Genomic DNA, 12349 nt, shown 5'->3' on the forward strand with positions numbered 1-12349 from the left:
GGTGGGTGCAGGAGGGCAGAATTCCTGGATTGACAGGGCGTGTAGTATAAAGTGGATCTCCTTCCAGCATGTGAGAATTTATTGGAATTTCTGATGCCCTGAGTGATGGCCCACAAGCATCCTAAAAGATGAAACCTCTTGGATTATGGTGGAACATTAATTGCAAAGTATATTTAAAGCATTTTTTTCTGATGCTGTATATGCATCTGCACTATATCCTCAGAGCTGGGAGCAGTTTGGCTAAAGCATCAGCATGCTGTGCTGAATGCCAGCACTTCTTTCTTTTGAAACAATGTCATCAATTTGTGTAAGACTTTATTACATTTGCTTTTCTTGGCAAGAAGGAAATGATGCTTTAGTGCCTGAGATCAGACGTCGTAAATGTAGCTCCTCTTATCTGCATAATTAAGTCTTTCTCGCTTACATCGGTAAGGCCGCAGTAAGCTAATGGAACCAACCAAAGACAGCTTTTCACTAGCCAAGTCTCAACCGTAACTACTTACCCACTAGTAATCACAAATCACTTAACTGCATCACTCGTTTCCCTACCCCCTTTAAAAAAAAGTACTGTTCACAAAGTAGCACAAAACTGACCAAATTGCTTTAAAAATTTTCCTTTGATTGCCATGCTGTTTGGAGCCATTGACTATAATATGTTTAAAATTAAATTAATGAAATAATAAGCACAAAAAAAAACAAGCAACTAAACTTAGTTGTAACCTTAGCCCTGTAACAACTGTTCTGTGTACTGTCTTGCCCTGTCTCTCTCTGTCTCTCTCCTGGGGCTCAGCAGGATTCCATTGCCTGCTGTGATTTTCCTGTTGCTATCTCCCAGATTCTGAGCATGTTCCTTTGCAGCCTGTGGCAGTCAGAAGGCTGATGACATATTTGTGCCTGGCAAAGTGCCTCTCAATCGGCCACTGTAATGAATAAAGTGAGCACAGGCTCACTTTATTTTGAAAACCTCCATCGCTAAAATGGAATAGATAAAGCGAGGTTCCATAATGGTAAAGTGAACTAGTAGACATGTTCAGCCTATTAAGACATGTTTAGTCTACTAGCAAAGAGTTGTTAGCCTGCTGGCATGAGTCCTGCTTGGAGGGGACCTTTTTTGAGAATTCTGCATAACAGCTATGAGGGGTGTTGCTGGGAACTGGGTGTGTACTTGCACAGAGGGACAGCTTGCTCAGTTAATCTCTGTATCAGAAGTAAAAATACAATATGCGCAAACTCCCAGCTTAATTTGTGTCACCAGCAATCATGCTGCCTGCTGGCCATCATCTCAACCTCATGACCTCCCAACATCTAGCCAAGTACCACTTTCAGTTGCCTAGTTTCCAGCCCATCACAGATAAACCCCAGGCCCAGGGCTTTTCACGTCTCAGGCTGCAGTAATAATGCATAATAATAGTGAATGCAAATAAAACAAAGATATGATTAAAAACAGAATACAGCAGCAATTACAGATACAGCCCAGTGAGAGGTACAGTACACAGCAGCAATGTTAATGCAGCCAGACCCTGCATCTCCCAACCCCTCTCTTTCCCATTCCTGCCTCGAAGTTTTGGCTTCCCATCAAGGCCTCAGTCCCCAACCATCCCAAGTGTAACAAGACCATCTGCACTTCAGCTGCCCCTCCGGCACTCCAAGAGATGGCTGAGCAAGATCACTCCTGTGGATGGCAGAGCTTTGGCTTCATGTCCTTGCGGCAGTTGGAAGAAAAGGAGAGAGTAAGACAAAATGCCCGAGAGGCCAAGAGGGACATGGTTAGAGGAAGATGGAGATGCGATATTTTCCTTTTTTTTTTGTCCATAAGCAGAACCACAAGAGATCCCCTACATTTAACACATTGTGCATTTCTTGTTATAAAACAGCATATGCTTTGATTTATCATGAGCAGCACCACAGGCAATAACTAATATTCAAAGCTGTTATTATACTAGTAGGAGCCATGCATTGTGTAATGTGAGCTGATTGTACGATGCTTTTATTACTGTCAAAATGGGAGAGACCAAGTGTGGGATGTTCCTTTTTATCTGTGTGGCATTGATGGTAACACAATAACTCCAACAACAAATTTAATTGTCAAGCTGTCGGCCCATGAACTTTGGTGCAATGTGTTAGCAGCTTCGATGTCATATTAAGCAAGATGTCTGATTAAACAGAGTGGAACCAAGGTGGAGTGAAACAGTGATACAGAGGTCACTATGGTAACTGAGAATGGTAACTGGCTAATTGGTTATTCAACATAGCTGCAAGCAACAGAGCAACATCTCTAGTATGTCGTCAGTTTCTGCTGTTTTTAACATGGAACTCACCAAAGCACAGACATTTCAAATACGTTTAATGTCCACTCTTTACTGAGTTCCCAATCTTGGCTTCATTTGCTGTGGGAAGGAGATGAGGAAAAACCAGCCACCTCAACAAAAGGAGCAAAAATCATCCCTGAATTGCTGATGTGTATCCTTCAGTAACAGAGCAATGGTAGTAGAAGGCAGAGAGTCTGGAACCAGTCACTACTCAGATGGCCATGCCATTACTTGCCATTCTGCCACCATTAAGTGTTGCTGCAAAAGTTATCTTGCAAATCAAACCCATTGTTATTGTTCTTAAGCTGATTCATTGAATGGTGATTAATGAGTGTAGGCTCATGCAGTTATGTAAGATATATTAAATTGCTGCGTACCATTCCCATTAGGAGAGCAGACTGCTTCGATGGATGTCTGAGGCTGCTGAAATCTTATGGTAATGGCACTTTTGTCTGTCTGAGAATGGTTATCACTGGCCCGACTGCACAAATTCAAACCAAAGGGAATACATTCGATACAGTGCCTGTGCTGTCATCTGTTTTCTTCCCACATTTGGTAAACATTGGTCGTAACTCACCTTGAGGATTACATTCTTGAGAATGGGATATTGTCTACTTGTACCCGGTGTGGCCAAGCTGCAGTACTCCCAGGTAGGTTATAGCGTGGGGTTAGATCTAGGACAACACTGCCTCAACCCCACACCTTAACTTTCAGCCTTAGACTGACTATCCAGCTGTACCAAACCAGCCATATGCATGTTTTGAATGAGAGTGATAGAAATACATTGTGCCAGTTTTGTACTGTGGGTTTGTTGCTGCTAGAAACTGGTTTGGTGCTGCTCAAGTTCATTTAACTGAAGACCATTGCAAACACCAGAGCGAGGGAGAAGTGTCTTCCATCCCATCAACCTGGGCTGAGCTGGAAGCCATGTCCAACATCGCCTGCATCTTTGAGTCAACCTTGAAACTGGAGTTGTCAATATTGTCCAAATTGACCCCATTCACAGTGATGGAAAGTGGTTGGGCAGATGTTGTATACAAGGTTGTTTTTTATATTTGTATTGGACTTTGACTCATCCCTTCCCAGCCCAATCTACAGGGACCGCAAACACATTTTGAATACCTCTAGTTTTTAAATTTTCAAATTGGGGACGTTTTATGGCTTAAATTACATTTTCCCATGAACTCCAGTTTCTTGCCAGCATCACTAGCTACTGCTGCTGTGCACACTTCCTGAATAGATCAGAGTGCCCATTCTGTTTGTTGGAGAGAATGCTGTAGCAGATAGAAATACTCTTTGCTCTGTAATGTAGTCCCCCAGCATTGGCCACACTTGTCATGGGCAAATGGGGCTAACTGTTCACCATTACAATAGGAGCCAATTACAAAAGCACTGCTTATAACCTGTCAAGCAGACCGAGTATTTTGGCCAGTTGATCAACTTAAAAAGTTGTGCTGATTTCAGGCAAAGCCTGGCAGCTTCGATCAGTTTTTGCATCTCCATTGCGGTGCAATTATCTTGGGAGACTCCAGATGAATCCGCTGACAATGTTTTCATTCTTTCATGGGATGTGAGTATCACTGGCAAGGCCAACATCTCCAATTGCCCCTTGAACTGAGTGGCTTGCTAGGCCAGTTCGGAGGGCAGTTAAGAGTCAACCACATCGCTGTGGGTCTAGAGTCGCATGTGGGCCAGACTGGGTAAGGATGACGGATTTCCTTCCCTAAAGGACATTAGTGAACCAGATGGGTTTTTTTTCCAACAATCAATGATGGTTTCGTGGTCATCGTTGCTGAGACCAGCTTTCAATTCCAGATTTTATTTATTGAATTTAAGTTCCACCAGCTGCCCTGGTGGAACTTGAACCCATGTCCCCAGAGCATTAATAAAAACAGAAAATGCTGGAAAAACTCAGCAAGCCTGGCAGCATCTGTGGAGAGAGAAACAGAATTAATGTTTCAAGTCCAATATGACTTTGGAACTAGGGCATTAGCCTGGGCCTCTGCGACATTATGACAACACCACCATCGCCCCTCAAAGTAGGAGGGGCAGTTGCTGTATCATGTCCTGTTCTTATTACAAAATACACTGCTCACTTAACTTTTTGTTTTATTGTCCATTGTGTATAATGAGCAAAGAACATCAAGACTAATGTGCCCCTAAAAACGGTGGGGACTACTGTAATGACATTTATTTCTTCTCTCCCTACACTCCCCACTTTAATTCTTTAATTACTACAGGGACTGCAGCAGTTCAAGAAGGCAGCTCACCTCCACCTTCTAGATGGCAATTAGGGATAGGCAATAAATGCTGGCTTAGCCAGCGACGCCCACATCCCATGAGAGAATATATATTTTTTTTTAAATTATTTCCTTTTTCTTCTCTCTGGACTTGAGTTTGTTCTATTCGGTTATGAGAGTATCATGGCCAGGCCCACCTCTGTTTTTGCTTGACATTCAGATACATGCACTTTGCAACTGGCATCACCTGAGGAATAATCACCCTGGCTGATTTTGTTTTCCTTGCAGCTCCTCCCTATGCAGGGGCCCTGAACCCAATTGTCTTTCTGCTGCCCTGACTGAAATCAGCTAACACAGCCTGGCAATCGAACCATGGCACCTTCCTACAAAAGCTGGCAACAGTGCCAGCTGGCCATCATTCTTTCTTAAACACCAAAAGTCAGCGTCGTTTCTGAATTCAATTAGAAAGGTGTTTCATCATAATGAACACCTCAAAAACAAGTCCAGATCAGTTGGATGATGCCCAGGAGTCTTTGCATAATTTGTTTGAGGGAATGCTGAGAATGTAGCCTGGGGGCTGAGAGGTTAGTGCTTCAAGCTCTGACCTTGTGACGGCTGCTAATCTACCATTCGAGTTAACCAAATGTTTGGCAATATGAGCTATTTTTATCCCATTATTTTCAACTCCAATTCCAGGAGCCAGTTTCAGGCTGTGAAGTGTGCTATCTGTGGACCAGTTGCAGATTCATAGAGCCAATCTTTTTTGGGTCTGTGAGCCTTGTAGTGCCATACGAACCCAGATTTAATAACGCTAACAATGGGAGACATTTTTTCGATGGCAGTTTCCCAGAATATAAATTAAAAAGACACTACAAATGCAGTTCTACAGTTTGAATTGTACAGTGCTAATACTGTGTCCTAGCTAATTATTAATAGGTTGGGGATTTCTCCTGTGACCACATTTAAGCCTGTGAGGGTCCAGTTATGTTGTCACGATGACAGTGGTGCTTCGCAATGACTTAAGCATGACTCCAATGTTCAAACCTGATTCTGGAACGTGACGCGCGCTCTCCTTTTCCTGAGTGTTTGATTCATAGCCATCGGCATAAGTTGCGTTCAGCCAGCCTTGACTCAGTTCTGCAACAATGTTGCACTCCATAGCAGTCAAGAACTGTCCAAAAAAAAGTTGAGTCTCTAAGAAGAAAATGCTCCTTATGTTTGAGGCTTTAGTGGACTGCTATTAAAATGTGTTTCTTTTGAGAGCAGTGTAAGCAGGTCTCTGCTTCCTATCCAGTGCTGCTGATTATTTAGACATTTAAATCTGACTTTCTCTAACCTTTCCCCCTACCCAACCCCACACCAATTGTTTCCTGGAATGTTCTCCATCATGACCCCATGTCTTTCAGTTTTAAAGTTTGATTATACTAATCATGAGCTCTTCGCTCATTTGGAAGGCTGTTTTAAAACAGTAACCCATCCACATTATTGTCGGTGGGGCTTCACGAATGATGGGTGTGTGTCATTTCCACGCAAACACACTACATACCTTCTTCACTAGGATTTCAGTGAAAGATCAGGGTGGGCATGTCTAACCTTTCTCCAGTGCTCACTTAAACTGTGGAAGCAGCCAGAAGCTTGTCTTCAGAGGTTATGTCATGCTATGTAATACAAAGATGAAGCACTGGTATTGGGAATATGAAACTCTTCACAAAAACCTGTTGAGGCTAGGTTAAGTAAGAATTTCAAAACCGAGATTGATGGGCTTTTGGTAGGCAAGGGTATCAAGGGCTGGACTTAAAATGCACCAAGATCATGTGATCTTACATTAATGACATTTGTCTTCAAGGTATATTACACATCAGATTACTACAGGGCCAAATGGCCTGCTCCTATTCTGATGGTAATTTCAGACCTGTCATTGGTTGAGAACAATTTAAAATTGTGACCAAAGAATACTGTGCAAGAAGTATATTTGTACAATTAGTGGATTGTATCAGGCCAATTTTCCCAATAGTGTATTGGTACCAATCACAATAATGGTCTGGCCTCTGTTGTGTGTCCACAGCACATCTCGTTTTCAATTTTGTCAGCAATGTGGGTCATTTAAAAAAAAAACATTGCTTCTGTTTCTGTCCACTACTCCAAGGTGAAACTCCTCTTTGATACCTGACGTACAATATGTTGCTCGAGGAACTTTGGATCTGAGTTGAGGAGCTGGAGTCTGAGCTGCAGACATTGAGCCACATCAGGGAGGAGAAAGTTACCTGGACACTTTGCTCCAGGCACTGGTCACACCCCTCAGATTTGGTCTTTGATCAGGGACAGGAGGGTGCGACTGCAGGTGATGCAGGTATGGGGACCCAAGGGATAGTGTTCGAGGAGTTGCGGCCCCTGCGGTAGGTTCTTGCAAGCTGTGTGGATGATAGCGGGGATTGCAGGGAGGATGAGCGAACTGACCATGGCACCATGATACAGGCAACCACTCAAGTGGGGGGAGGAAATAGGAACGTAGTAGCGGTAGGGGACAGTATGATTAGGGGGATAGATACTGCTCTCTGCAGCCATGTGCATGAGCCCCGAAGGCTGTGTTACCTGCCCAGTGCCAGGTTAATATCTCAGGACTGGAGAGGAACTTGGAATAGGAGGGGAGGGATCCAGTTGTCGTCATCCACATTGGTACCAATGATATTGATAAGACTAGAAATGAAGTTCTGCGGAAAGAATTTGAACATTTAGGAGCTAAGTTAAAAGGCAGAACCTCCAAGGTAATGATCTCGGGATTACTACCTGAGCCATGGGCAAATTGGCATAGGGTAAATAAATTCAAGGAGTTAAATGCGTGGATCAAAGAATGGGTTTCAGTTCGTGGGGCACTGGCACCAGTACTGGGGTAGAAGGGAGCTGTTCCGGTGGGACGGGCTTCACTTGAACTTTGCTGGGACCAGTGTTATGGCGAAGCAAATAACTAAGGCTGTAGAGAGGTCTTTAAACTAAACAGAGGGGGAGATTTCTGGAGAGGAGATACGTAGGCTCACAAAGCAAAAGGATATGGCAGCATTGCAGGGCAGCTATTTAGGTAATGATACCCAAAGTGTGACAGGAAGGGATAGAGTATGCAAGCATTAAAAAACAGCAGTAAATAGGGTCGAAGGGGGAAAAAATGGTTAAAAAGGCAAAATTATTGGCTCTTTACTTAAATGCATGTAGTATTCCGAACAAAATAAAATAATTAACAGCACAAATAGAAGTCAATGGGTATGATCTTGTAACCGTTATGGAGACATGGTTACAAGGAGATCAAAGCTGGGAACCAAATATTCATGGGTATGTGATTTTTTTGAAAGGACAGGCAGGAAGTAAAGGGTGGTGGGGTAGCTTTGTTAGTACGAGATGGAATAAGTGCAATAACAAGAAATGATCTTGAATTGGAAGGTGTACAATCCATATGGGTGGAAGTAAGAAAAAACAAGGGGAAGAAGACACTGGTGGGAATAGCCTATAGGCCCCCTAACAGTAGTTACACTGTAGGACAGAGAATAATCAGGAAATAATGAGGGCATGTAAAATAAAAAGGCAGTACATTAATCTTGGGTGACTTTAATCTTCTTGTAGATTGGGAAAATCAAATTGGCAGAGGTAACCATGAGCAAGAATTCATAGTGTATTCAGGACAGTTTCCTAGAGCAATCTATTGTGGATCCAACCAGGGATCAGGCTATTTTAGATCTGGGAATGTGTAATGAAGTAGGTTTAATAAATGATCTCGAGTAAAAGATCTCTTCCACAACAGTGACCATAACATGGTAGAATTTAGCATTGAGTTTGAGAGTGAGAAACTTGGGTCAGAAACAACTGTGCTAAACTTAAATAAGGGTAATTATAAAGGAATGAGGGCAGAGTTGGCTGGAGTGGACTGGGAAAGGAGTTTAGCAGAAAAGACAGTTGATGAACAATGGTGGACGTTTAAGAAAATAGTTCATGACTCACAACAAAGATATATCCCAGTGAGGAAGAAGGATTCTAGGAAGGGGATAAACCAACCATGGTTAACCAAGGGAGTTAAGGTTAGCATCAAATTTAAAGAAAAAACATACAATGTGGCAAAGATTAGTGGAAAGCCAGAAGATTGGAAAAGTTTTAAAAACCAGCAAAAGATGACCAAAAAGATAATAGAGGGAGGGAATAAACTTTGAGGATAAACTAGCAAATAATATAAAAATGGACAGTAAGAACTTCTTTAAAAGGAAGAGAGAGGCCAAAGTGAACATAGGCCCCTTAGAGAATGAGGCTAGGGAAATAATAATGGGGAACCAGGAAATGGCAGAGGAGTTGAGTACAAACTTTGCATCAGTCTTCACAGCGGAAGACACTAATAGCATTCCAAAAATACTAAATAATCAAAGGGCAAAAGGCCGGGAGGAAATAAATACAATAACTATCACCAGAGAAAAAGTACTAGGGAAACTAAGGGGAATAAAAGCCGATAAGTCCCCTGGACCTAATGGGTTGCATCCTAGGATATTAAAGGAAGTAGCTACAGAGATAATGGATGCACTGGTAGTATTCTTCCAAGAATCCTTAGCTTCTGGAAAAGTCCCAGAGGATTGGAAAACTGCCAATGTCACACCCTTATTCAAAAAGGGAGACAAAAAACAGGTAACTATAGGCCAGTTAGCTTAACATCTGTCATTGGGAAATGTTAGAGTCTATTATAAAGGATGTAATAGCAGAGCATTTAGAAATGCATAATATAATCAAGCAGAGTTAGCATGGCTTCATAAAGGGGAAATCATGCCTGACAAATTTATTAGAATTCTTTGAAGAGGTAACAAGCAGAATAGATAAAGGGGAGCCAGCAGATGTAATATATTTGGATTTCCAAAAGGTGTTTGATAGGGTACCACACATGAGGCTACTTCATAAGATAAGAGCCCATGGTGTTGGGGGTAGTATATTAACATGGATAGAGGATTGGCTAATTAATAGAAGACAGAGTTGGGATAAGGGGCCATTTTCAGGATGGCAACCTGTAATTAGTGGAGTGCCACAGGGATCAGTGCTGGGGCCACAGTTATTTACAATATATATTAATGACTTGGATGAGGGAAGTGAATGTACTATCACCAAGTTTGCAGATGACACAAATAGGTGGGAAGGCAATTGGTGAGGATGACACAAAGTGTCTACAAAGGGATATAGACAGGTTAAGTGAGTGGGCGAAAACTTGGCAGATGGAATAGAATGTGGGAAAATGTGAGGTTATGCACATTGGCAGAAGAATAGAGGAGCTGAATATTATTTAAGTAGAGAAAGACTGCAGAAAGCTGCAGCACAGAAGGATTTGGGGGTCCTCGTGCATGAATCAGTAAAAGCTAGCATACAAGTTCAGGTAATAGGGAAGACAAATGGAATGTTGGCCTTTATTTCACAGGGAATGGAGTATAAAAATAAGAAGCCTTGCTAAAACTATACAAGGCACTAGTTAGACCACACCTAGAATACAGTGAACAGTTTTGGTCCCCTTATCTAAGGAAAGGTCTACTGGCATTGGAGGCAGTCCAGAGAAGGTTCACTAGATTGACCCCAGGTATGGAGGGATTTTCTTATGAGGAGAGGTTGAGTCGGTTGGGTCTGTACTCATTGTAGTTTAAAAGAATGAGAGGCGACCTTATTGAAACATATAAGGTTATTAGGGGGCTTGACAAGGTAGATGCTGAGAGGTTGTTTCCCCTTGTAGGAGAGTCTAGGACTGGAGGGCAGAATCTCAGAGTAAGGGGTCACCCATTTAAGACAGAGATGAGGAGGAATTTCTTCTCTGAAAGTTGTTAATCTGAATTCTTTACTGCAGTGGGCTATAGGAGCTGGGTTGTTAAGTATATTCAAGGCTGAGATAGACAGATTTTTACTCAGTAAGGGAATCAAAAACTATGAGGAAAAGGCAGGAATGTGGAATTGAATATTCAGATCAGCCATGGTCTCATTGAATGGTGTAGCAGTCTTGATGGGCCAAATGGCATACTCCTGCTCCTACATCATTTGGTCTCGTTTTTTGATAGCTGTGATAAATTGCAGAGTTTTCAGAGCAAGTTGTTAGATGCGGATTGGCCTGAAGCCTCTTCAGTGAGATGGAAGCTCTTAATTTTTTTTCATTTTTGTAGTTAGAGCATCAACTAGGCAAGGAAAAACCTCAAGGAAGAGCTGCGTAATTGTAATAGTTTTGAGTTAATACTGCGTTGTGAGGGAATGTGCTCTGCTGAGTGCCCCCTCATCTGCACCATGAGCAATGCCAACAAAGATGTGCTAGAATGCTGAAGCTCATGAAAATCGTGCTGCTGTGCTTTTAAGGGCTTGCAATTAGGCCAGCAACAAACGCTAAGAACAAAGCAGGATGGCAGTCCCAGGCTGCCAATCTAACAAAACCCATTTGCTTTGCTTTCACTTGATCAGCTAAAGATTGATAGAAAAGCAGCGTTTGTAAACCTAGTTCAAAACTGGTGTTGCTATACGTCATTGTAACCCTTCTATTGTTATGCATGGCTCAATTAATGGTGGTTGTGAGGTTGTATTGCTGATGTATTTCCTAGTAACTGACTAACCTGTTTATTTCCATCATTGTGCTAATTTATTAGTAACTTTCCTGCCACAAGTTGCTTTGTTCAATTTGGGATTCATGCATCAAAGCTATCTTTTTTGTGTTTGCATTGGGATTCATGCATCAAAGCTATCTTTTTTGTGTTTGCGTTCATTGGGATTCATGCATCAAAGCTATCTTTTTTGTGTTTGCGTTGGGATTCATGCATCAAAGGTATCTTTTTTGTGTTTGCGTTCGTTGGGATTCATGCATCAAAGCTATCGTTTTTGTGTTTGCGATTGTGTTTTGACTCCAAGTGAAAACCCAACTCTATGGAGATACTTGCTATCCTCGTCATTCTGTCACTTGAATACTCGTTGTTTTTCCCATTCCACTTTTTCAGTTAACTTTCCCAGTGTTTTGATCTCAGTTAGTATCACTGGCCAGAGATTTGAGTTTCTCGATTGTGCTTCAAGCCTGCGCTTCACTGGAACTTGCAGCAATTTGAGGACTTGCAGCACAGAGCATCACTTTTTCCTTAGTTCTCTGCTCGCTATTACTCTGCCTGCGCAAGTCAATTTGGTTCAGCCTGAAGTTGCTACAGCCTTGGTTAAACATAAGCATTCTCTCCCAAGCTACTCAGACTGATGCAGTGAGATCAGTGCATTGCACCCTCTGCTGAGTGCCAGCTCTGGTTTCTGCTCTTTCCTCCAGCTTCGCAAAAAAAAAAAGCATTGGGTATGGAGACCTGCAATTGGAAAGGTTTTCCATTCAGGAATCACATCTTTTCAAACAGTCCTTGTACCAGTTCAGACGGAATTTTGTCCCCTGCTTGTAATTGAAGGAAGGGCATTTGTGCCCAGATGGGTGTTCAGGTAGATATTGATAAATTCTTGGCTGTCCAAATAGAGTTGTCAAAACTGATAATATCGCCCCCTTTGAAATATTCAGATTTCTGACAGATTGGTGCTTTAACATATAGTTTCATTATTTGTCTTTCCTTTACCCACAGGCTATTGCTGTTTTCGAAGACTTGGAGAAATTGAATTCTGCTGGAGATGGTATATTCATTTAAAGCCATTTTATTCTAAGATTTCCTTACGCCCCATGTTGGCAACTGTTTGCACTGGTCTGCACCCTTTGAGCACTGTTCAGCAGTCTAGGGATTTTTCAAAAAGTACAAATGAGTCCATTTTTTTTTTCAGTACTAGTTTAAATATCCTCGTAAG

At 42.1% G+C, this 12349-nt stretch overlaps 1 protein-coding gene across 3 annotated transcripts in view; it reads left to right on the top strand.

Annotated features, from left to right (window-relative positions):
- LOC121273266 (5'-AMP-activated protein kinase subunit gamma-1) overlaps nucleotides 1-12349 on the top strand; it is a 54416-nt gene that overhangs the window by 13779 nt on the left and 28288 nt on the right. For 2 of the 3 annotated variants that reach the window (XM_041180300.1, XM_041180301.1), the window contains exon 2: nucleotides 12133-12181. The exons of the other annotated variant lie outside the window; for it this stretch is intronic. In XM_041180300.1, the coding sequence (XP_041036234.1) occupies nucleotides 12133-12181 (49 nt within the window). The remainder of the gene's footprint in view (nucleotides 1-12132; nucleotides 12182-12349) is intronic. 3 annotated transcript variants of the gene reach the window in all.

This window comes from Carcharodon carcharias, chromosome X (assembly GCF_017639515.1).
Source record: "Carcharodon carcharias isolate sCarCar2 chromosome X, sCarCar2.pri, whole genome shotgun sequence".
In the NCBI taxonomy this organism is placed as follows: Eukaryota; Metazoa; Chordata; class Chondrichthyes; order Lamniformes; family Lamnidae; genus Carcharodon; species Carcharodon carcharias.